The sequence below is a fragment of the Haliotis rubra genome, unplaced genomic scaffold (assembly GCF_003918875.1).
Source record: "Haliotis rubra isolate DU_JTF1 unplaced genomic scaffold, ASM391887v1 Scf1178, whole genome shotgun sequence".
Classification (NCBI taxonomy): domain Eukaryota; kingdom Metazoa; phylum Mollusca; class Gastropoda; order Lepetellida; family Haliotidae; genus Haliotis; species Haliotis rubra.
In genome coordinates this window covers 159,149-185,990 of record NW_025765090.1, presented here as the reverse complement: position 1 = coordinate 185,990, position 26,842 = coordinate 159,149, and the positions used below count along the sequence as shown (strand labels likewise).

The 26,842-nt window shown below is 42.0% G+C and overlaps 2 protein-coding genes across 2 annotated transcripts in view; both read right to left on the bottom strand.

The window, feature by feature from the left end:
- Positions 1-299: 299 nt before the first annotated feature.
- LOC124258942 (tudor domain-containing protein 7-like) overlaps positions 300-26,842 on the bottom strand; it is a gene marked incomplete at its 5' end in the record, with an annotated part of 32,824 nt that continues 6,281 nt past the window's right edge. Inside the window, 17 exon segments of the mRNA XM_046693006.1 lie at positions 300-1,363; positions 3,428-3,460; positions 4,640-4,757; positions 5,637-5,664; positions 5,667-5,740; positions 6,332-6,409; positions 6,731-6,937; positions 7,227-7,437; positions 7,957-8,069; positions 8,699-8,944; positions 9,106-9,204; positions 9,674-9,756; positions 9,923-10,013; positions 11,614-11,712; positions 23,036-23,164; positions 24,542-24,612; positions 25,221-25,295. Coding sequence (XP_046548962.1) covers positions 1,143-1,363; positions 3,428-3,460; positions 4,640-4,757; positions 5,637-5,664; positions 5,667-5,740; positions 6,332-6,409; positions 6,731-6,937; positions 7,227-7,437; positions 7,957-8,069; positions 8,699-8,944; positions 9,106-9,204; positions 9,674-9,756; positions 9,923-10,013; positions 11,614-11,712; positions 23,036-23,164; positions 24,542-24,612; positions 25,221-25,295 — 1,976 coding nt within the window.
- Positions 9,620-21,721, bottom strand: LOC124258902. The gene is made up of 7 exons (XM_046692969.1): positions 21,665-21,721; positions 13,899-13,936; positions 13,288-13,398; positions 12,048-12,160; positions 11,568-11,712; positions 9,923-10,013; positions 9,620-9,756 (listed from the first exon to the last, which is right to left on the bottom strand). Exons 5-7 carry the CDS (start codon positions 11,685-11,687, stop codon positions 9,629-9,631), a joined length of 339 nt encoding a protein of 112 aa, XP_046548925.1. The 5' UTR covers positions 11,688-11,712; positions 12,048-12,160; positions 13,288-13,398; positions 13,899-13,936; positions 21,665-21,721; the 3' UTR covers positions 9,620-9,628.

The following is a 26,842-nucleotide window of genomic DNA, read 5'->3' as shown; positions in this document are numbered from 1 at the left end:
TCTGTGCACCTGAAAAATTAAATCACCTTTCATACTATTCATATTTGTTTTGATCTTGGAATATGTCTTTATTAACTTTTAGAGTATGTGCTCATTCTTAATAAATTCAAAGCATTTGACCTTAGAGAGTCTTTGTTTCTTCATAATTCAAATCTTGACACTGTTCCAGCTGGCTCAAGTTTAATCACAAGTACCCATGGAAGGGATAATATGAACACTCTCCACCACAAGAACCCAACCTGGTTTTGCCAACCTTGCAGTCATATGCAGGTCAATGACTGCGGGTCCATGACTGCAAGTACTGCAGTCTCACTCTCGTATCACAGGAAGCGTTTGGCACAGTTACTATGTACAGTCCTTTCCCTATGATATGGTGTGCTTCTTGATGCACTGTGTAGGGAAATTTAAGCACACTGTCCATCATTTAAAGCTCCTCCACCAGACTCGAGACAAAGGTAACCAAACTGCAGCAAGAGTCTTGTAAACTTTAGATACTGCTGTCAGTAAGATATAACAGTGTCTTGTCATATAGTCTTCATAAGAATCCATGTCACCACGCTGATTGTCAAATACGTTGTGTAAAAAATGGCTGAACTCAATATTACCAATTACAATCAATTTGTAATATCATATTTGGTCAGAGAGGTCGTTCTAACAATCACTTGACAGACACACAATCCCAGTGCTCCTGATCTGATTTCTCCATTATGCACCACACATGAAATCACTAGTCCAGGGCTGTATTACACGCGTCACCTTTGCCCTACAGGTCTTCGTCTGCCCACAGTGACAGACCTAATGCTGTGTGGGATCGAATAAACTTGAATACATGTATTGGATACAGTGTGACTATGTGAATGTTTTAAAACAATGTATTATTGAGGTACACACTGCTCATGCATACAGATTAATACATTGGCTATACTTCAACTACATTATGGATTCAATAGCATGGAATTCAAATACAATCATTACAAGAGTATGTGTTGCTGACAACCCACTCAGTCACACCAATAAGAAGTTCAATTACAATGGCAAAAATTGCTTAGAAAGGATTCCACACACAGACCTCAAAGCTTTCCATGCTATGCTCAAGCCATCCGTGAACTACCATTATCATGTTTGCAGATTGTACAGTTTCATCATGAGTCCAAACTCCGTGCAAAATTCATATCAATCAGCACTTCGTCGATGAGGACATCTTCCTGGTCACTGGACGTGTCCACCAGCTTCACAGACACCATGCCAGAGCTCTTGTTCTTGTCACACACCAAGCACACAAAGTCCCGTCCCTGGGCCATCTCCATGAACTTGTACTTGGCCGCCTCAGACCAGGGTTTGTTGATCCTCACAAAGTTGATACCTGGTAGGGAAAGGGCACAGTGAGAGACGTGTAGACAGCTACAGATATCCTACCTTGAAACTCCATTAATCGCCATGCCACAAGCATACAGTAAGTGAGTGAGTTTGGTTTTACGCCGCTTTTAGCAATATTCCAGCAACATCACAGCAGGGAACACCAGAAATGGGCTTCACACATTGTACCCATGTGAGAAATCGAACACAGGTCTTGATGGGTGAATGCTTTAACCACTAGCCTACCCAACCGCCCCTACAGTAGGCAAGTCAGTTGGGTTTTAAGCCATTCATATTTGCAGTATATCATGGCATATCAACTGTCTGTGGGAGCAAAGCCCAAAGAGGTGCAGGCTAAATAACATTACAATGACTGCTAGGCAAGGTAACAACAAATACCATCTTTTAGCATATGAGGGATTGAACACGAACCTCTTGGCAGACAAAACTTACAATATAACATCAGAACTGGTGTTTGATAAATGAATGAAAAATAATGTCATTTGACAATAAGTCAATTCGTAAGTAAAAGGATATTAATATAAACAAACGTAATAGAACAAACACAAAAGGTTCTGCTTCCTGCAGTTGAGATACATGCAGTATTAAATAACCATTGTTAGACTGACTGACTGAGTTTAGTTTTACGCCGCTTTTAGCAATATTCCAGCAATATCACGGCGGGGGACACCAGAAATGGGCTTAACACATTGTGCCCATGTGGGGAATCGAACCCGGGTCTTCGCCGTGACGAGCCAACGCTTTAACCACTAGGCTACTGCCCCAATCACCCTAACCATTGTTAGAACAGAGATACTCGTCACCTTGTTTCTCAGGGTTTATTATACAAATATTCTCATTTATGGGTAGTTTGAGGAGCTGTCACAATGCCAGCATCAGAAAGACAATTGACACTGACAAATTCCCCCAGCCTTCATTACCCAGTGTATATGCAAGAACAGAAGGATACTAGAGGTGTAATGATACAATATGATATGTATCCCGAAAACATGGGTGTGATATAATTTATATCCTGATACAGCACTCTTAGTTCATAAAAACATATATGTATTGAGATACAGTAATGTTAACACTATATTGTTAGAAGTTACAACAAGCATTGTCACTAAGGTGACATAATCCCCCGCCGCAAATTATCAAATCAAACTTATAAAGTAATGAAAGTTTCAGATGAAGTTAAATGTCAACAAAAACATTATCTTGGTCTTTAGTTGTTCAAACACACACATATTTTCAAGACTGACTTTGGCCTTGACATGAATGTCATAGTGTATGAAATATGCAAAACTAGTACTAAAGGAATTGCTTATTGAAAAACATTCAAGGGAGGTCTTGAAAGTCTATGAAGAAAATCCAGTGAACCGTTCTTAAAATATCTTGCTGACAATTCAGGTTAATATGCTGAAATCTTCAAAGTGTCGCCATGACCTTGAAAATTAAGTGAAGGTCACCAAAATCGACTGGGCCCTGAGCCTTCCCAAGATAAAGCTTGGTATTGAATATGAAGAAAATCCAGTGAACGGTTCGTGAGATAGCTTAACATGCAGGTAAAACGTGAAAGTCCCCTTGTGACCTTGAAATGAAGGTCAAGGTCACCAAACCTGACTTGGACCTTTCTTATAGTGTGATGAACCCAGGTACCAAATATGAAAAGAATCTAGTGAACGGTTCTTAAGATATTCCAATTCGTACGGACGGACGGAGGCTAATACTATATCCCCCGCTTCGTGCTCAACGCGCCGTGGGGGATAATGAATGTTAGACGTGATGTCTGAGAAAGGATGAAAACCCACTGTTTCAAACTTGGAAGGAATGTCAGTGGTTTCTTTTGATACCCCAACTTGAGCTAAGAATGCAGGGGTTCCTAACTGTAGCAGCCTACTTCAAGGTTCCAGGCCACAACATGTAGTAGCTAAATAAAACTCATCAAGAACACATTGTCTTTCATCCCCAAAAGTATGTTAGTGCAGATCAGCTAAGATCAGGACAATCCTAACTGTGAAACAAGCTTTGTCTGATCTTGTCAACAAAATGGTGAACAAAATGGCACCTTTATGTGCTGATCTATCGTCTTGGCTGATATCTGAAATATGGAAATGGCACATAACATATCTACGTGTTTACATATCACAATATAATATGACAGCACGTTGTATACTCTCCTTGAATCACAGCTTGATGCTATTTCCTAGTGACCCATGCTATTTCCTAGTGATCCCATGCTATTTCCTAGTGACCCATGCTATTTCCTAGTGACCCATGCTATTTCCTAGTGATCCCATGCTATTTCCTAGTGACCCATGCTATTTCCTAGTGATCCCATGCTATTTACTAGTGACCCATGCTATTTCCTAGTTATCCAATGCTATTTCCCAGGTGTAAAACAACATTTGGGGACCAACAATTTCCAAATGAGCTTAATGACACAAACTGTTGAAGGACCAGGCTTAAATTTTACACTAAATTATCACATTATCATTTCACTTGGCATGTCCCAAAATTAGAAACGATTGCAGTTACCTACATGGTCGGTCTAGAGGTATTATATAGGGTAGACACTAGGCAGCTGCTGACACTGACTGACTGAGTTTGGTTTTACGCCGCTTTTTAGCAATATTCCAGCAACATCACGGCGGGGGACACCAGAAATGAGCTGCTGACAAATCACTGGCACCAGATGTAAACTTTCATCACAATGCAGGGTGAGATTCCAGGGGGTTTTCAGTACCTGCATCAAGTGCAACCTGGCTTATAGGTTTAGCTGTACCATCAAGTTTGGTTGCATCATAAAATAATGTGACTGGTTCTCAAAAGTAACATTTATACTTGTTTAGCAATTTTCACAACAAGTACTCAGTATCAGATACATTCATCAGAATGATGATAAATAATAAATGGTTCAATTTTGCATTACTGTTATTGATAAATTTCAATTACAAGATTACTGCTATGTAACTGATTTATGAGCACACAAATATTCATGCTGTAACAAGTCATGTGGAGAGATAAGTATTACTTCCAGTCACGTACTTCCCAATTAAAACACACAATAACAGCTTTAAGATGTTGGAGGATTTATTGGTACATGCATCGGGTGCAACCTGTCACTAAAGGCAACCTGCACCAGCCATCGCTAACAGGCACCAGAGCTTGCTGTAAATAGCGAAATCGCACCCTGCAATGACTCTCTCATCCTCACTACCAGTACATATGATGTTTACAATTACATCTAGGATTGAAGGAGTAACTAGAATAACCTCACCGTGCAACTTGGCTTTGACTGCACATAGCGGCAGTGCATAAAACTGTTCTGGTAACGGCTGCAGATCCTCAATCCCCAGGATGTTGTACTGCCCATAGTCAGGGAAGTACACGGACATCTAAACACAACCAGGTTCAAAGTGTTACCATCAACAACTTACAACAAACACACTAACTAGATCTGCAGCAAGCTGGTATATTTGTAATACTACAAGTCAGACTTAAAATTAACAGGGAAGAACATACCTGTAACTCTAGCGAGATATTATAATCAACAACATGTGTCAGAATGAACTAAGCACTTTAAAATAACAGTGGTTGATTGATCCATGCACTCAAATTACTGCCACAGCAATCCTAGGAGGCGACAGTGCATGTGAGGGCTGGCTAAAATGACTGATAATCAGAAATATCGTCGATAGGAAATGTTTTTAATGATTCTACCATGACTTCAGTAAATACTGAATTGTGATTGGTTAATCAAAGTCATTCAGAGGTATATAATCAGGTTATATACTTCTGATTTTCCAACACAGTATGTATTTTTACTAAATCTTAATAACACGGTTGCGTGTTTGGTTTTAAATCAAAGTTAGAGCTATTAAAATTTCGTTATATACCTCTGATTTTCCAACACAGTATGTTTATCTCCTAATTAACTATTGTGATAAAAAAAGTTTTAATCCTCTCAAACGATATGTAAATTTAGGACTTTATACATGGTCTGTTTCTAAATTATGTTCAGAGCATTGTTTTGTTAAAAATCTATGCAAAAACAAGTCACCACTCACCAGTTCATTTCTTTCTGACATCTTTGCTCAAAGTTACGTCTTAGATATTTATCGTTAATCGATTGATATTTAGTTAACGATTATCGATCACTATGATCTATATCGATAGCCTGCCCTAGTGCAAGCTGAATGTTAGGTTCTCCTAGGTTTTGTATTATCATCTCATCACAGAGGTTATACAGGGTGTTATTCCCAGTGATGACCTACCTGATGCTCTATGATATTCTTTATGATGACCGGTACCAGGCTCCCTCCAGGCAGCCAGCCATCAGCATCCCTGCAGTCAAATCCTTCTCTTCCAGCACAACACGCTGCAGCACAACAAACACTGAGTAGTGATCACAGGCAGGGTACAGGACAACATTCCACAAAAGTCAGAAACAAAGGCACCACAACACACAACATTCTATAGCCAGAAGAGAATCACACAACTTTCAACAGGTGATTCTACATATAGCCAGAAGAGAATCACCACGACTTTCAACAGGTGATTCTACATACAGCCAGAAGAGAATCACACGACTTTCAACAGGTGATTCTACATATAGCCAGAAGAGAATCACACAACTTTCAACAGGTGATTCTACATATAGCCAGAAGAGAATCACACAACTTTCAACAGGTGATTCTACATATAGCCAGAAGAGAATCACACAACTTTCAACAGGTGATTCTAATTACCCTGTTTCATTCTGTTTACATTCCACGACTAATCACAATATCACAACATATATCTTTCTCGTCTGCAAAACTGAACTGCCACAGAATAATGATCTACCTCAAGGCATAAATTTTTACAAAGATTTACAAGTCTTTCCTGAATTTTTCCAGTACTTGGATAGCAGATTTGTGTTGTGTGTGAATCCTGCTTTATCATGTTTATGACATGCTACTGTCCTTACCTTAGTGTGAGAGTTGAAGTGTGTATTGAGATCCTTCATCATATTCTCGAGACATAACACCATCTTGTACGGCGTACACTGCAAAGATATACACATGGTCAGCTGCCTGATATTGCTGAATGTACACCATTGGGGAAGTTGTAGTAAACACGCGTACAAGACATTTCAGTGTTAGCAGGTTCGTCACGATTCAGCAATATATTTATGGAACGTGGATCATCACTCGACTACAGCCACACAAGAAACCTGTCTCGACTGTATCCACTGATCTTCAATAAGGAATATAGACTAAGCTTTGCAATAGCCTGGTCTGATCTTCACACAGGCTATAAACCCTCATAATGACAGCATCACTGTTTGTATAAAATAGAAGAGAAGTGCACATTATGATCTACTTACCCAGAAATTAGTTGGATCGGACACCCACAAAACATGGACATCAAAGAACTCTCCAACACCAGGAATATCCACCAACTCGGGCTGAGGCATTTTTCTCCTGACAAACGCCTTGTTTAACCCCCCATGACTAGATGGAAGTGTGGGCTCAGACTTCACTGTGCCATTACTGTTCCTAGACTGTTCACTGTTAACCACAGCAGTGGGGAACTACTACTCGTCTTGGTCCTCTCCCCTAGTGTCAGACCACCCAGTCTCTGTACAACGGCAGTGTCCCCAGCCTTGCCCTGAGTTGTGGCTGCAGGAGTGTCAGGGCTGGCCATATCACTGCTCTCCCAGCTGGAGCTGGTGTGTGAGCCCATGTAGCTTGCAGCCAGAGCCTCAGCTTCCTCTTCTGTTCCCCATGAATCTGCACTTGTTGTGCTCAACGTCCGGTTGAAATCTGGTTCTCTGTTTGTCTGTATTGTGTTTGTGTCCCTGAGGGCAGCCATGTTGGTTATGGGTCTTGAACTGGAGCTGTCACTCTTTGGGACACAGAGTTGGAGTGTGTGGAAGGAGGCTGTGGCAAGGATGCTGCTGCTGCTGCTGCTCCTTCTGTTACGTTTAAGTTTTGGGGATCCTTGGCAAGGATTGCTTTGATGACAGCTTTGTTGATGTCCAAATCATTGTCATCGTTTGTGTCATACAGGATCACAGACAATCTCTCATCTCTGTAGCAATTAAGGAGACATGATGCACATTATAATGGTGGCATGGTAGTTACATATTTCAATGATCCATGGTATCTCATTTTATGTTGTTTTCAGTGTAAAATATATATGCTATTGAATGCATTCTTACCTTAATGTAATTTCACAAAGTCTACCTTCCTGATTTGATACAATCACCAAATATTGCTATCCTGACTTCCATCAAAATGGTCCAACATGGATATCCAGAGTAAATTTTAAACAATACACACAATAGATCCACCTGAATTATATATATTGGATATTTGGGGATTTGCAGGCTATTGACATCACAGTTCTAGTCCTGAACATACCTGTCAACTATTTCCGTTACAGTCCAGATCTAGTCATGAACATACCGGTACCAGTCAATTATTTATGCTACAGTCTAGCTCTAGCCATGAACGTACCTGTCAACTATTTCCGCTTTCAGTCCAGATCTAGTCATGAACATACCAGTCAATTATTTATGCTACAGTCTAGCTCTAGCCATGAACGTACCTGTCAACTATTTCTGCCACACAAGTCTTGCCCAGGGCCATGTCCAGCAGGCTCTCCAGAGCGGTCACTGTATCTGTCACTTTCTCAAGCCCATTCAGGTAACAGCGCACAGCCTTCAACAACACAACAGTACACTGCTGATCACAGCTGGTGAGTGGGGTGCTTTAACATTAGCACTGGAATCATGGCTGGACAAACCAGTTATTGGCTTTACACATCATATCCTTTTGGGGTATTGTCCATATATATTAGGGCAGCAACGATTCGAGTTCGATTCATCGGAAATCGAATCTGACACGTTAGTTTCAATTTCCGATAACCACTATCACTATTTTGATTCGATATTTGAATACCTATTCAAATCATTTCCAAACAGCCAGAACGCAATTTTGACTCAAACTCGAGCAGTTTCGAGCTGAAATAAGGAGATACATGATTGGTTGACGCTGGGCTAATTATCCAATGAGAATTGTTGTTCATAGACATAGTCAAGATGACGATGGATTTCATGCAAAAAGCGACTCTGATGTTAAATGAAATCTGATGTTTTTACTTGTATGTAGAATCGAATCGAAAGTCCAATATCGAAAACCAAACTGAATTGAGGTCTGGGTGAATTGTTGCAGCCCTAATATATATCTCTACACTATACCCAGCGACCCACAAATGCTAGTACTACATAGTATTATGTGACATAACATAATGTGTCTGACAAGACTGACCCTATGTAGATGTCACTGACCTGATATGGCAGAGAGGTATTGAGATCTAGCGGTAGTGAACGAAGTTGTGAGAGGCTGATGTTCTCGGTATCGCCGTGGTCGGTGAAGTAGCACTCAGCCTTGCCGTCAGTCACTGAGTTGATGAGCACCCGCTGGTACAGGCCGTCCATGCTGGCGATACACACCGCCACCGGAGCTATGAATGTGTCTGGGTCAGCCTTCTTGAAACAGTCCTCCAGCTGGGCTTCAAACACATCCAGCTTGTCCTGGTAAAACAAGATTCAGCCTTTTACTTGATGCAAATTATTGAGCCCCATTCACATACAAATAAAGAATGGACTAAAAAACATGGCACTCTTTGTAATTCTGACAACCTTATCATACTTTTTTACTTGATGAATAGGAGTACAGAGTACAGAGTACATACAGAGTACTCTTCACCACTATCCTGATAGTGACAGCCAGGTCGGACTGATGAAGCACACATACACATCCAGGAACTTGTCATCAGGTAGTAACACAGTCTCTGCAACAAATAAACACAGCTGTACTGCATTCAAACACACTGTTAAGAATGTACTTGTTAGTATGTCGTTTCATGCTGTGCTCAGCAATATTCTGGCTGTATCACATAGCCTGTAAACAATCAATTCTCCTAAAGGCTCACCAATGGACATTATGAGCAAAGTGACCACAGTTTAATTTCAATCCTCACCAATCACATGCATACGCTACTGGGTATATTTAAATAAGGACCTTCCACAAGGCGTGGATTATTTACAGACTGCCACCACATAACTAGAATATTGCTGTGGGTTGTGTTTATACACAAACGTTGCTTGAACAAGTTAAACTTTACAAACTGTGTCAAAACTGAAATAAAAGAATGATACGGTAGAATATGAAGCAGTATGTTAATTCTGTCTGTGTTACACACTGACCTGGTTCTCCTATGATGGAGTCGGTGTCATTCGCTCGGCACCCCAGTCCACCACCTCGCTCTTCACAAGACCCTTCTTGATCAGGTAGTCATTGATGGACATGTCATCCTTGTGTAGTTCAACCTCACATTGACCATCTGGGGACAAACGAAAACTTTATCTACAGACAAACATATCTTCAAGATCATCCGGAGATCGTGCAGAAGTTGTTAGTCAAACTTTCACTTTAACCCTACAATACCTAATTTTCAAACAACATTATATCTGGTACGTCATATGTGGTGTGTGATTGTACAGCCTCACCTGTGTTATAGGCCACAGTGAGGGCCGATAAGGGCGAGTCCTTCACCACCTCGGAGAACTCCTTCAGGGACGGAGATGGTTCGTCTTGGCTCTACAAACAAACACAACAGAATAACTGAATCTACCAGCAACGGATGTAGGAGTCACCATTGTTTCACCAACAGTTCTGATGAGCTTCATGGATGACAAGGTCCCTGGTACAAAATGACATCTGTATAATAATAATAATAATAACTAAAGATTTATATAGCGCATTTACCAGCTGAGCACAGCTGCTCAAAGGCGCTGCTAGAGTGTGACAACGTATGGATATACACAATGCTAGGAATGATGTTAATCATCATGTGGGGCTTCCCTACTAAAGTGAATGTAATGTATGCTGTTTTAACAGATATTTTAACAAGACGTAATGTAAAACGTAAACCATGCTAAAAAGTCATTTGTAATGTTGAAATGGGAAGTATTACAGTCATATGTTCAGTGATCATCTATCAATGTGGAAGGAAAGTCTGAAGTAACACACAATACATGATCACTACCATGATGAACCAATGAAATTTTATATGGTGCTGACACCTCAACAGCTTTAAAGGTGACAATTCAGATTTATCAGCAGATCATGGGCTATCTGAGGGCGCAAGACACTGTAATGTTATTTATGGTGCAGGGAGATCATTGGGCTATTTGATGCCATACAAGATTTTCACCTCTGTGATAGAGTTAACAATGACTGTCCCCTATCTCACCTCTGTGATGGAGTTAACTATGACTGTCCCCTATCTCACCTCTGTGATAGAGTTAACTATGACTGTCCCCTATCTCACCTCTGTGATAGAGTTAACTATGACTGTCCCCTATCTCACCTCTGTGATAGAGTTAACTATGACTGTCCCCCTATCTCACCTCTGTGATAGAGTTAACTATGACTGTCCCCTATCTCACCTCTGTGATAGAGTTAACTATGACTGTACCACAATCTCACCTCTGTGATAGAGTTAACTATGACTGTCCCCTATCTCACCTCTGTGATAGAGTTAACTATGACTGTCCCCTATCTCACCTCTGTGATAGAGTTAACTATGACTGTCCCCTATCTCACCTCTGTGATAGAGTTAACTATGACTGTCCCCTATCTCACCTCTGTGATAGAGTTAACTATGACTGTACCACAATCTCACCTCTGTGATAGAGTTAACTATGACTGTCCCCTATCTCACCTCTGTGATGGAGTTAACTATGACTGTCCCTATCTCACCTCTGTGATAGGGGTTAACTATGACTGTCCCCTATCTCAACTCTGTGATAGAGTTAACTATGACTGTCCCCTATCTCACCTCTGTGATAGAGTTAACTATGACTGTCCCCTATCTCACCTCTGTGATAGAGTTAACTATGACTGTCCCCTATCTCACCTCTGTGATAGAGTTAACTATGACTGTCCCCTATCTCACCTCTGTGATAGAGTTAACTATGACTGTCCCCTATCTCACCTCTGTGATAGAGTTAACTATGACTGTCCCCTATCTCACCTCTGTGATGGAGTTAACTATGACTGTCCCCTATCTCACCTCCATGATAGAGTTAACTATGACTGTCCCTATCTCACCTCCATGATAGAGTTAACTATGACTGTCCCCTATCTCACCTCTGTGTCTGTGGACAATGATGCTGTACAAGGCACAAGGGATTGCCTGAGCTGCAATGCTGGCTGTTGTGTCGGGCAGCTGCGGATGGAGGACACTGGGGCCGGTCTCAGTATTACCATAGTCCAGGAACTTCACCTGCACTGACTGGAACAGGAAAAAGGGCATTGAAATTCAGTGATCACACTAAGTAGTTAAATCTAAGACCCATGCATGCTTTCAGATGGCTTTATTAGAATCTCTTACCCATACATTATTTCATTGTCAAAATGCATAATTCCAATTACACAGTACAATATTCATATAAATAATCAAAGAAGTCTAGTACAGACAAAGCGAGATGAGGGCCCTTGAGATGAAATCAGCCCATTCACCTGACATTTCCATCCACTGTGTCACCTCCTACCACCAGCTTACTGTGGATGTGTGTTCTAACTGGGACAATACATCAACAACAACACGACATATTCTGGATGACATACCTGTGCAGTGATGTCCAGCACTTCGGCTCTGTACCAGCGTTAGATCCCTCGGTATAGAGGGCAGCACAGAATGTCCTTTTCTTCAGCATACTGCTCTCAGGCACAGCCTGCTTCTGATTAATGCAATTAAAATACATCTGTGTAGTCTTCTGATAAAACAAATTGCATCCCTAAACAAAGCAATCTAACAGAATATGTTCCCCAATATTATAGAAAGTGAGTGAGGGGTTAGGGTTACACATCATCTGAATACAGCACCTGTATGATGAGAGGGTCACACAAGAACTAACTATGGATCAGGGAAACCAATGGCATATCAATCAAGAGGAAACTAATGACACAATCAGGGAAACCAATGACACACAAATCAGGGAAACCAATGGCATATCAATCAGGGAAAATAATGACACAATCAGGGCAAACCAATGGCATATCAATCAGGAAACCAATGGCATATAATCAATCAACAATCAGGGAAACCAATGGCATATCAATCAGGGGCATATCAATCAGAAACTAATGACAAACCAATGACATATCAATCAGGGAAACCAATGGGCATATCAATCAGGGAAACCAATGATGCAAAGATGAGGGAAACCAATGGCATATCAATCAGGGAAACAAATGACACACAATCAGGGAAACCAATGGCATATCAATCAGGGAAACCAATGACGCAATCAGGGAAACCAATGGCATATCAAGGAGGGGAAAATGACCCATGGCATATCAATCAGGGGAAACCAATGACACACAAAAAGGGAAACCAATGGCATATCAATCAGAGACACAATCAGGGGAAACCAATGGCATATCAATCAGGGAAAATAATGACACACAATGAGGGAAACCAATGGCATATCAATCAGGGAAACTAATGACACAATCAGGGAAACCAATGGCATATCAATCAGGGAAACTAATGGGAAACACAATCAGGGAAACCAATGGCATATCAATCAATGGAAACCAATTACACACAATCAGGGCAACCAATGTTGAGCATGTTGAGAAATTTGTTTAAAATGACCCTACCGATCTTGTTTTTATTGTTGCAGAACGGCTCAAACAATGACACAGAATCAGTCCTTCATTTCAGTCATCACAAAAAGAACAAGGAGTATGCACATATATATTATCATCATGGAAAATATCTAATGTCCAAAGGAGACAGTGATTGTCAAGAGCTGGTGGTTAAACATGACACACTAGGGACACAAGAAGCGTGAAGTCTTACAGGACATTCCTTCTCCAGCTTGGCATTGATGTCATCTATGCAGAGTCTTCCTTCTGCACAAAGAAGCTGTCTACTCTAAGTGCAAATGTCACATAAACTGTGACCGTCTCACTGAAACAAATATGACAGCGGTATGGCATTATATTGCATCAAGATGAATAGATCCTGCTATTTCTACCTATAGCCAGAAAGGATTCCATGGAGAGTATATCTGTGTTCTAAAGTGGTTTACTTTGGGAGAGATCTAATCAATGGGTAAAGAGTGGTGAGTGAGTGAGTTTAGTGCAGCTTTGGCAATATTCCAGCTATATCCGGCAGGGGACACCAGAAATGGGCTTCACATATTGTACCCATGTGGGAGAATCGAACCGAGGTCTTCGGCATGATGAGCAGGCGCTTTAACCACTCACGCTACCCCACCAATGGGTAAAAGAAATGAACAGGAATTGTTTTAGAAAGCCAGCATCTGACTGACACAAGTACATAATGAACTTTATGAACTAAAGTTCAACCGATTCAAATTTCCTCAGGTCTTGACACACACAGGGACTGTATCAGAGTGATATTTGATTTAATGAGATTGTAAGATCAACAACCATATTGGCACTCACCCTGGGTCCAACAGCTCTGGTTCTGGGATTGTAAAGTCCTGTAAATATGATGTACATGTATCATCACCAGTAAACCCTCTGAAGTTCACTTCTTTGCCAACATAATATATCACAGCAATGTCATCAACAATTTAAGACTATGTTTCCGCAACAAATGATTCAGAATAATATTGGACAATATATCCAGCCATACAGACCTGTCTCTTGATTAGATATGTAATTTTTGAGTAAAATTGATATTTTATACTTATCCTGACTCATGCTCGTTTGCTTGTCCCCTTCCTCTTGCTAACATAGTGGAACACTTGTATCTCCTTAATTGAAGCCCCTTCAATGTAAAATCACTAATTGGTACTCACCCAAGAGTTGCTCCCCTGCCGCAAAGCTGAACAGGTGTCGCCACCCTCTGGCCTCATGCTTCACTCTCTCCTGATTTTTCTGAGCCCAACACTTGAATTTACAGGGAAAATCCAAAGTGTTATGTGGAGGATGGGAGGGAGGCTAACCTCATGAGTCAGGATAAGTATAAAATATCAATTTTACTCAAAAATTACATATTTTTCCTTATCCTGACTCATGATCTGTACTGTAGAATCCACCGGAGGTGGTGGGCATAAACAGAATACTTTTGGATTAATAATTAGTGATTTAAATAACTTATACTGTAATAACCCCTCTTTTGGAACTTCATAAAGGTATTGACTTAGGATATTTCCTTTATAATAAGCCATAGGTTATATATACCATAACTGGGGTATTACATTACTAATAGACTGATATACCAAATTATAGATATAACAAGCTACTCTGATAGAGAAGCTGTACAACTGAACATAAAACTCAGTATGAGCTTAAGGTTGAATAACCTAAGCTAAATATATACATAGCCCTAGAACTCCGTGGAGTTATAAGCTAAATAATGTATGTATAATATACATAATAATCTCGTGGGGTGAATATTAACGCCACGAGGGACTGTCAGTTGCTGAGCTTGAGGACCAAAGGACCCGAAATGGTGAATGCCAGAGACGCCCCTCGGTGGTGATATCTCTCAGATAGTGATTAGCAAACACCATGTTAGATTTCCAGAAGCATCCTTCCATAATTGTATTCAATGAACAGTTACCGTGAAGGGCGAGGGGGTGGAGGCCAATGCCCTGATTTCATGTGGATTTGATGCTGTTGGAGGGTCCAGTCCTGCTGCCTTGTAGGCGCGTAGAATGACAGTTCTTATCCATATAGATATGGTGGTACGAGAGACTTCTGTCTGATTAGTAGGCTTATAACGGGATGAACAATCTTCTGAGCCGATCTTCGCCTTTGTTTTGGAAACGACGTAAATAGATTTTGAGAGCTCGTACTGGGCATAGAGATAAGTCCAATGTATCTTGAGATCCGAGAATCGAGGATAAGCGCAGGGACGGAAATAACCTGTCTGGTTGTCCTGGTAGTTGATTTTTGGCGATGAAATCCCATCTTAATCCCAGGTGCTGTGTTTTGATTGTCATCAAACTGTATCCTCTCATAATCTAGAGCCGCTGAATTTCAGATATTCTGGCTGCGTGGCTAAGCGATAACAGGAAAATTGTTTTCTGTGAGAGAAATTCAAAGGTTGTCGATTCCAATGGTTCATAATCCTCACTTGTGAGGTGTTGCAGCACTACATTCAGATCCCAAGCTGGAAGTGGAACTTCCGCTTTTGGTCCAATCGGAAAGCACGTAGTAAGGCCAGTAACTCTGGTGTTTTTGTCAATTTAACACCCGCTCTCATAGAAATCACAGAACTAAGCTGCGGCAAGATATGTTGACAATGTCGAGCCTTTTAAATGTTTGTTTTGCCGTAAGTAACACAAATAGTCTGCCACTTGAGGATGCGTAGTATCTCTTGCTGTAAAACCCTTTGTTTGCTGCATAATTTTCGAAACTGTGCCACTTGTCGTCATTACAAGTTCGCATGCTTTGACATGTAGATTTAGATCTTGGATTAATTCAACAGTTGAAAGGTTAAAGTCAAAAGGTTTGGCGATCTCGCTGAGCCTTGCCTGTTCACATAGAACGCCACTGTCGAAGTTGTCGGTATGTATCATCAGGTGCGATTCTGTAGAATGTTGCCCAATGTCTTATGGCGTTGATTACAGCTTTCATCTCTAATGAGTTTATGTGCAGCTTGCTTTCTAGCTGATTCCATAATCCTGATGCCGTCTGGTTGGTGAGATGAGCTCCCCAACCTTGGAGCGGTAGCGTCTACATATAGATGGGTTTTGAATTCCTGCTCTGCTAAACAGATCCCTTCGCAGACATTCGATTTCTTGGTCCACCATAGTAGATGAGGTCTGAGAGATGTTCCGGTTGTAGGTCGCCGAGATGTGTGTTGATGAAGACCTGTAAGGGGACGTGGCTGTAATCTGCCTATGACTGTCAAGTCTTGGGCTGATGTTAGAAGACCTAGTAAACTCTGCCATTGTCGAAGTGGTAGCGGAGAGAGTAGGGCTGGAGGAATGATCTGTTGGATCTTGAGCCAACGGTCTTCTGGGTACTGACTATACGGTTGAGATTGGTGATAAATCGAATGCCTAGGAATTGCAGATCTTGCGCATGGTACTAGGTCCGACTTGTGTAAGTTTACTAACCATCCCAGCTGTGTTAGTAGCTTTATGATGTAGTTTAACTGTAGTTTGAGATGCTGTGGATCTTGATCTACTTGTATCCCGTCGTCGAGGAAGAACGCACTCGTAGCCCTTGACGATGTAGATAGGTGACAATCGGTTTCGTCATCCCTCGTGAATAACCATGGGGCTGATGTTATTCCGAATGGGAGTACTTTCCACTGGTAATGTAACCCGTCTAGAGTAAAACCGTAGGTATTTCCTGGATTCGGGATGTATAGGGATGTGCAGATAAGCATCTTGTAGATCTATACTGCCCATGTAGTCCATGGACTGAATCATGTGCCGTATCTGCGGTAGATGTATCATGTGGAACCCGGTGGTCTGCGTAGATAAAGTCTTGTTGAAGAAGCTCATGTTGTAAATGAGTCTGTATTTCTCCTTGGAGTTTTTCTTGGGTACTAGGAAAACTGGGGGAGTAGAAACCTGGTTCGATGTTTCCTTGATCTATTACTTCTATGGCCTGCTTGGTTAGGGAGTAATGTAGCAGCCTCTCTTAACTTTAGTAGTTGCTGTGCCTGTACCTCGAACTTGGGAGGGTTGACTGTTAGTGGAGGCTTGGCCTGTGAGTGGGATCACGAAATCCAGCGTTGAAGAATGTTGGAGACATAGGTGTCTTGAAGTATTCCCCAGTTTTCCCAGTGTAGTTGGAGGCGTCCACCCACTTGTGTGACGGTTGTACACTGGAGCGGCTGGGGTGGAAAGACTCCAGTGGATCCGAACCTGTCTTTCAGCGTTTATAGTTCGCGTGGAACCTCTGGGTGTCCTGCCTCTTCCTGACCCTCCTCTATAGTTGCCATATAGGGGCTGAATTTTAAAAGAATCTCTTCCCCTGGAACTGGCTATCTTCCTGTCTCTTGCTCTTTGTAGGCCCGTGAATTTAGATCTCCCTGAGTATCTTTGTAGTCAAGTCTGTCGAATGACACTGGCTACGTGTCCATCGATTTAATCATCAGGACTTCTCTGGAATCCTTTGGTGACTTCCTTTGGAGACTTTGTCTATTCCTCCGTCAAAGATGGATGGGGAAGACCACGGGCTGTATATAGTGGAGCTGTAAAGTTCTCACCCCAGTTGCAGGAAGCGAGGGAGGCCTTGACGACGAAGCTAAAGGTCGAATGCTGCTGAGACAGACGTGAGATGATCTGTTAAGAACTGCTGGTCCTTCTTTTGCATCAGTAGGGCGAGTAAATCATTCTATCATCTTCAGAGGTCGGTGTTCACTTAAATCTGGTGATAAGTGTCTCATTTATTGTTCTAGATCTATTTAGACCAAAGAACATACGCAGCCTCGTCATGGTTTCTATCTGAACCAATTTTTCGATCATCAATCTTGTAGTACTTGTTCTTGACATGAGGAGATCAGCTTGTAGTTCTCATCGATGTCTTGCGCTATGAAGAAGGGGTCCATATTATGCGTGGAGAACTCCTTGGCGTGAAAGTTTGGCAGATGTGGTGTTTGAACCTTCATTGGCTTTGTTGAATGCTGTATCTAGGTTCCTGTGGTACATGCTTACTTAATCCGAATTCGATTAGGGGGTAGTGTAATAGCATCTGCATCGTCTTCTTTCATCAGATAAGTCTGCACCAAATTGCCACTCTTGGAAGGTGATGAGATTCTAGATTATTTGTTCATCCAATATCTTATCTCTGCATCTGAGAAAATAATTCCTCCATCATCTTCCATTCCATCATCATAAATGAGAGGTTGTTGCTCTTCTGATGTAGGACTGTGTGGCTCTATCTCTTCTATATCGTTTGGCGCTTGTGGAGATCTAGTTGTAGGCTTATGTGTGCAGACCTGTGAGGTGATCGGGACGTGGTGATGTAACGTGGAGATCGGCGTGGTGATCACGCGGCGATCGTCTTGGTGATCTATTAATGCGATAGGTGATCTTCTTGGCGACCTATGAGGGACACGTTGGTAACCAGCCTTGAAGCTCTTGTGTAGTCCCTCGATCCTTTTAGATGATGATGGCGATCTGGTTTCATGTAACAGCCAAGCTGACGCCTTCGCTAAGCTTCCTCTGCACGTCCGGTCCTGGGGAGCGGTGATATGACCTTAGCGAAAGAGCTTCCGTGAGAGGTCTGATGGTCAGATTCCGTGTGATCTGAGTATGGCCGCCCAAAGAGGGTGATGATCTTTCCGCCCCGAAAGGCCGAAGAGCTGTACATCTAAGGTCCCTTCGTGGAGGTGGTCTGCGTGACTTCCTTCGCAGTTAGCGGCATTAATGCCGTGGCTGCACTTTCGTTGACTGTGGGTGCCTCTGGGGTGCTGTCTACGTTGGAGCCTTCGCTTGAAGGGCTTCCCGGACCCTGGGATGGCTGCTTCTCCAGTCTGTAAGTGGCCTTCCATCATGATCATGATCTGCTTCATTAGAGTCGTCTGGGATGATCTCGCGGCGTAGTAGATGGTACCCCTCTCTGCGCCTGATAAGCGGTGGGGGCCCTCCAGCATCTCGTCTGACATCAGTGTAGAGGCATCAGGCTGCATGGTGATCTCTACTGAAGTCACTGTCGCTGTCACTGGTAAGCCCCTCTTGTAGAAGTATGTCGAGATTATGATGATTGGTTGATCATCAGTCGAGGCCCAATTCTGCTGCTGCGAGCGATCTCTGCTGAGAGAAGTTCGATCACGCACTGTGATTTCCCTTTGGAGGATGACGGCTCCCCGGAAGTACCGGTCTGAATATGCGTTGAAGACGCTTTGAAGTGCTCTCTTGGACCTTATCTATGCGATGGCGGAAGGATGTCTGGGGGAGTCAGGTCGCTTCTTAGAGGTGACGGCATCCCACGCCCCTCTTCGATAGGGTCTCAAGCAGAAACACCAGATCGGAGGGGACGCCGACAGCAGCTGACTGGATGGGAAAATCCAAATACCGGCCATGTCTACACCTAGTCGGCGCTGGATTCACATATCTGCAACACGCCCCATGACGCAGTAAAGATGGTATTTATTAAAGGCAGAATTATTAAATTTACCACGTAACTGTAACGTGAATCAAACGCAACGCACAAGGCGTAGTACAACTAGGGTATACTTACATGCGGTCCGCATGCGGAAAAGCGTAATCTACAAATAGTACAGTTTTCATCAACGTAATAATTAGCTGAACAATCACGAACTCAATGAATAAACAGTAGAAATACGTTGATTAATTATCAATGCAAATTAATGAAGGATACTAGCTATGCACCCTTATAGTAAAACTATAAGAGGTAACTAACTAAGAAAACCAAAGGATATAGTGTGTGTAAGGAGACACGAAGGCGTCTCATCCCATGCTCATACTGGGCTAAGAAGGAGAGAGTGAAGCATGAGGCCAGAGGGTGGTGACACCTGTTCCCGCTATGCGGCAGGGGAGAGGCAACTCTTGGGTGAGTACCAATTAGTGATTTTATACTGAAGGAGCTTCAATTAAGGGAGATACAAGTGTTCCACTATGTTCGCAAGAGGAAGGGGACAAGCAAAAGAGCATGTGAGTCAGGATAAGGAAAAATATATAAACACTTGTTGATAAGAAGATAACATTCTCGACATGCCACAGTTCTTGCAACGCTGATCAATTCATGTCAAAGACACTTTGGCAACATTCTGTATACAGTGGACTCTGTCAATACCGCCTCTCTTAACACCGCACTCTGTCTACATCGGCATGCAAAGTTTCAGTCCCGCAGAAATGCATCGCTATTATCATTTAGAAAACCTCTTGTAAACATCGCATCTGTCTATTCAGGATATCGGGCATTGTTTTTCAGTCCCAACGTAACAAGTTGTTATGAAAACGAATCTGTAAAACCGGCACATGAAAGTATGCTGCGAACCCTTTGATGCAATTAGGTCCAAAATGATGTAACAACACAATTCAAGTTGACTCCTGTGATTATTCAGAAACGGAAGTGTTAATCAGTATCTTGTTAATCAGTGAGTGTACGTAATGCGTAACACTTACATAGAGTAATTAATACATGTAGCGGGTAGTTTGACTGTATAAACAAGCAGGTTTACATTTTGTTGATTGGAAGGGTATTTACTCCATTGATTATTCAGAAACGGGAAGTGTCAATCAGTTTCTTGTTAATTAGTGAGTGGCACGCAAGTCACTACATAGAGGCTAATCGCTTGATGATGCGATGCGTATCGTTGAAGCTCTGAACATCAACAATATCACTGTACTCTTTGCCGAGTATTTCACATTTGTAAGAAGCGATTTTATTGATAAAGATTGGTTTCCTAACGACGCTTTTCACTACACTCATATGCTTATAAGGGTCGCGATTGGTCAAAATCAGACACGTGACCCAAGCAGCCAATCATATTATGGGAAATGGATACCCGCCCTCGTAAACGAAAAGTCTTTAGATTAAGACGAAAAGTTTTGGGTAAAATTAATGCTATTCTGAACATATTAAGAAAAGACATCGCTACCTATACGAAATCATGGAACGTATTGGACATATCGCGGCTAAGGTTAAGGCTCATGACAAAATGCTTCACGCGATATATTTTCACATTAAGCATCGTAGTGAAAGCCGAGATGTAACTTGTCAGTGACTTGACTTACTATTGCATGATCAGCTTCAAAAAGAATGGAAATAGTACTTTTATATGAATGCTTGACAACTTCTTTATGAATGTTATTGTTGATTTCAATTTATTTAATGATTTCCTCGACAAGTTTTGAAACATCGCTACTTTGCTCTTTGACAATGCTATTGTGAATGGCCACTGTCAAGCATAAGAAACAAGAATCGTTAGTTTCGCAATAACATTACCGAAAAATAGTTTATAATTTTAATTTGCCCGATAATATATGATCAGTTGAATTTTAATAAGAGATTTCAGACATTTTATTTGATTTAAACAACATGAATGTACATTCAGACACTGCCTTGTTTCTTATTCAAACATCTTGTTAATGCTAAAGTGACGAGCACGACATTTTGAACTTCCGTAGCGCAGGGCGCATAAGCTTAACCTAGCTAAACCGCACTCTGTCAAACCGGCATTTTACTCTGGTCCCCGACTGATGCCGGTATTGACAGAGTACACTGTACATCTTTTAACACAGCCCAAGTGGCTGATAATACTTGATACAAACCTTCCACTTGACAGGTTTAGCCTCTAACCAGCTTCACCAAGTCTCGCTCTACACACTCTGGAAATAACAGGCACACGCTTAGAAAGACATCCATCAACATACCGCAAGGAAGTTCACATAGGACAATGTTGGATCAGTCATCGGATCGCCATATTGGGTCTTCCGCCTTTCCGGGCTTACACAACCGGATGATATAGTTAATAGTTCTAGCCTACACCACTTGAGTAAATTGTGAAGGGAAACTCATCTTTTCTTCTCAACCAGAGGCTTGAAGGGCTGAACATTTTAAACACTTTGTTTACAGCTTGCATGCAACTAAAGTCTTGCTACTTGTCAAATGGGGGTGGTGGGTAGCTCTAGTGGTTATAATATGTTCAGCCACAAGTGCCGAAGAAACAGTTCTCAATTCTTGTCAAATACTGAACCTGCCTCTATGGTGCATTCACATATCCATTTCTGGTGCAACATAAACACACCTGCTTCTACCCATATTTTAGTGTAATAATGATCACAGGAGTGATTGAGTTTAGTTTCATGCTGCACTAAGCAATATTCAAGCTATATGGCGGCGGTCTGTAAATAATTGAGTCTGGACCAGAGTGAGTGAGTGATTGAGTGAGTTTAGCTTCATGTCTGACCAGAGTGAATGAGTGAGCTTTAGTTTCATGCCGCGACTCAGCAATATTCTAAGCTATATGGCGGCGTCTGTAAATAATTGAGTCTGGACCAGAGTGAGTGGAGTGATTTGAGTGAGTTTAGTTTCATGCCACACTCAGCAATATTCTAGCTTTATATGCGGTGGTCTGTAAATAATTGAGTCTGGACCAGAGTGAGGAGTGAGTTTAGTTCAGCGCCGCGACTCAGCAATATTCTAGCTATATGGCGCGCGCAATTGAGTCTGGACCAGAGTCTGTAAATAATTGAGTCTGACCAGAGTGAGTGAGTGATTGAGTGAGTTTAGTTTCATGCCGCACTCAGCAATATTCTAGCTATATGGCGGCGGTCTGTAAATAATTGAGTCTGGACCAGAGTGAGTGAGTGAGTTTAGTTTCATGCCGCACTCAGCAATATTCTAACTATATGGCGGCAGTCTGTAAATAATCCCAGTCTGGACCAGACAAATCCAGTGATCAAACAGCATGAGCATTGACCTGCACAATTGGGAACCGATGACATGTGTCAACCAAGCCAGCGAGCCTGACCACCCGATCCCGTTAGTGGCCTCTTACGACAAGCATGGGTTACTGCAGATCAATATTCTAACCCAAATCTTCACAGGGTATGATTACAGCAGAATGTCCCCCACCCAACATGTACCTAAACAATGCTTCGTGTCAAAAGGGAGGACTAGAAAAAACACTCACTTTTCTATTTCAACAAGGTCCTCCCATGTGCCAATCTTGCGCTCAATAAATGAGCTGGGGCCTCTTCAAGAAACTTTTCCTTAAACAGAATAGGGATCCAGCAGCCCCACAGGCCATTAAGGAGAGGATCCAGGGTCTGCAAAGTCATCATCAGTTCATCAAAACTTGAACTATATTATACAACATCATTTATCCAGCATTGTATGTTATAATTATTGAACCACAGAGTGAGTGGTAGTGAGGAGGAGTGTGGAGGTAGTGAGTGAGAGAGTGAGTGAGTGAGGAGGAGAGAGGAGAGTGAGAGGAGAGAGAGTGAGTGGAGTGAGTGAGAGAGAGAGTGAGAGAGTGGAGTGGAGAGTGAGAGGAGCGAGTGAGTGGTAGTGGCGAGAGAGAGAGAGAGGAGAGAGAGAGAGAGAGAGAGAGAGAGAGAGAGAGAGAGACGTGTGATGAGCGTAAGCTTTATCTGCAAGGCTACCCCACTGCCCCCCCTTAAAAGAGCTGTCCATGGAGCGATGGAGATGGTATAGTTACCAATGGCAGAAACTACTGGATCATGGCATGTGAGTTGAAGATGGAAGGAAGGCCCAAGGTGATACAGTCTTACATGTGTACCACTAAGGTGAAATGGTATGGTAATGGTGACCATGGGTACAGTGATCAAAACTCGAGAAACATAAACAGGGCCAATCTGGGATACAAACCTATATTGCAGAATCTTGCAATGGCTAAGGGACACAACTCTGTAGAACAAATTACACACTGTCTAAAGGCACAATGTCACATCACACTTCTCAAAAAAAAACCAATGCATTTCTCTCAATAATACTACCTATCAGCCATCAGAGAAGCTGCCCCCAAAATTACGTATTTAGATTACAATATTAAATTAATAATTTCAGATGGATTACTGCAATTAAATCGACTCTCACGTCCTCTACCAGCCAAACATTATTTCAAGCGAACCCAATAGAGTTATGTCCCTTGGAGCGATCTTTACGAATATCCCACGCACAACTTTTAATTGAAACCAGTGCGGCAAACACCGACAACCCTTCGTGCGACAGTTGTCGATGTACGGAGCAATCGTTTACATTCCATATATGGCAAGTGTTCCCTGTTTGGAAGTTGTTCGCCTAGAAGTTTCAATTATCAATTTCAGGCAAGTCGTAAGGGATAATAAGTCTTTTATTGCATCAATAGGAAGCTAAAGTGAGTGCATATGTCGAAATAGTGTCGAAAATGTGTGACATTGTGCCTTTAAGATCATAGTATTGTGGTATGGCTAAGGGAAATGACTCTTTTAACAAATTACGCTTTAAGATGACTGAGAAGAATGAAATCCCAAATACTGCCCTTAATAAAGCTGAACATTTCTCCACAAAACTAGACCTTTCATTATAAACATACTTATGCATCCCAAAGAAACATGTGGCCATGTTAATTATAGAGAACCTGAACCTGGAGTCTATTATCAGGAAACCCTGGCAACATGACTCTCGTAGGACATGCCTACCTCTCGTATCCAGTCTCGGAGGGCAGTATCAGACACGGCCATGCTACTGCTGGCGGCCACAGGAGATGCATCTGGGTGGAAAACAAGGCTACAGGACTGAATGTATACTGACAAATCAACAGTGACAGTAGTCCAGTTATTTCATACATGAGTCATAATCATTGTGGGTTTAATAACATAAGGCACTGACCTTTACAACTTTAGTAAATACTACAATGACACAGTTTGAACTTGTAACATGTGTATGCCCAATCATACACAGGGTTTTATATAATGTAGAAATGTGTACATAGTACTGTACACACATATATAGAGGATCAATGCAGAAAAAAACAATGCTGCATCCTAGTTTTTATCAAACTTTGGCAAAGCTGTTTGAAGATATTGCCCTAAAACATTTTTCTGTGGTAGACTTTCAAAAGAACCAAGATTCATGGCTTTGAATTTTCAGTGGTAAGACTCTATGCAGGGATGAGAGTGGGTATGAGTGAAAAAGGAGGAAAATGAGCTGGGGGTCTTGGGGGTCGCAGGTTTAGACGATTCACAAGAATGACCCCTGCACGATCAAATCCACGAAATTCCGCATATCCACAAAATATTCTCATCCTTGAATGTGGTAAATATCAATGAAGGGGCTACACCGCCATCTATCTACCGAAACCTTTAGGTACACATGTACCTTTGTCCACTTCCAGGGCATTGCAGGCATTCTTGGCTGCTACATACTCAGCCTCCTGTGCTGTGGCAAACAGATCTGAAACAATATCACAAATGAGGTAAACACAAATACAATTTCTTTTTGATTAAACATCTCAAACAATCTTGTTTGTAAGAAGTAACCAATCATTAAGAGTCAGTGAGGGAATATGCTAAAACACCAAGAGTGCATTATGTCAATAAAGAGCAATTGCAGATGCAGAAGAGGGTTGCATAGGTCCTATTTTTCAGAGACCTTAATCCTAATTAAGATAAACCTGTAGAGGTTTCCAATTCTTTGAAGAGAATTGTCCTTGGGGTACATATATACATATATATATATATATATGCATTTTCTACGGCTGAAAATGTCACGTGACAGTTGTATGAATGTTTTAATAAAAATATTGTACAATAAATAAAGCCTTTTTCATTTATTATACGGCCCCACCACATGGAGTTACCTCCCTGCCACGCATGCGTTGGCCAACCAGGTAAGCACCCAGACCCATATCATCATTCCTTCTGCTGAACAAATCAGTGAACAGAATTGCGGGGAGGTGGGCGGCCCTACCCCAAGGACGATTCTCTTCAAAGAATTGGAAACCTCTACAGGTTTATCTAATTCTTTTTCATAGAATTCATCCTTGGGGTACATATATGCATTAACACAGACTCCCAAACACCGGAGGCTAGGGACGAGGGAATTCTGTCACAGTACCAAATAAATAGCGATCACGTAAACAAAACACTCACCCTGTCACGTGTTGTGAAGCTGCCACGAGAGGCATTATGACCAGACAGGGAGGAAACGTACTGAGGACCAACCTCAACATGTTAAGCAATAAAACACATCACATAGTGTGTAATGAAAACCCCGCCCAGAGAGCACCGTAAAGGGGAACCACAACTTACAACTGAATAACTCATCAGAGAAATTGAAAGTTAGAATTCAACAGCGAATATGTCAATTAACACAACAATTGATCTCAGCATCATAAAACCAAATAACCAAGACTCACTCGGTCAGGGTGGCAGGACACTGTCCACCAGAGAGAACAGATCGGCCAAAGCGTGCTCGATCACGGGAATGTGTCTCAAGCTGATAGTACCGTATGAAAGTGCTAGGCCAGCTCCAAATAGCAGCGGAGCAAATCTCTTTAATGGGCAGTGCCGCTGCAAAAGCCTTTTGATAACCTCCAGGGTATACGTTACGATCACTCTCCACTATACCCTGGATGCATCCACGGCTTGGCCCGATAATTATATTACCTCCCTTTGCTGGCTCCGCATTCTCACAGTAGCCAATGAGCTAAGCTGTCGTTACATCCAAGCTTGGCAGTGTCAACAAAGATAGTGGTCGCAGTCGCAGTCGTGAAAGTTTGTTCGTAGTGCCACTCAGATTTTTTAGGAAAAAATACAGACAAATTGACAGACGAATCGGAGCTGAGAACCAGCGAGCAACAGAACCACTACATCCTGGATCAGTGACGGAAGAATGCGGAGCTGCATCTGTGAAGGCTGCAGAGGAGCAAATGCCTCACCCAGCAGGCGGAACTCAGACGAATCAGACGGCATGTCGACACGGCAGCTTGGGGTAACATC

What these genes read in the sequence shown, in the direction of transcription:
- LOC124258902 (XM_046692969.1), bottom strand. Translation starts at nt 11,687, where the DNA reads ATGGTAATACTGAGACCGGCCCCAGTGTCCTCCATCCGCAGCTGCCCG. An exon ending in CATTGTCCACAGACACAGAG is followed by an intron (nt 10,014 to 11,567) that starts GTGAGATAGGGG and finishes GTTTGTTTGTAG; the next exon opens with AGCCAAGACGAACCATCTCC. An exon ending in CACTGTGGCCTATAACACAG is followed by an intron (nt 9,757 to 9,922) that starts GTGAGGCTGTAC and finishes GTTTGTCCCCAG; the next exon opens with ATGGTCAATGTGAGGTTGAA.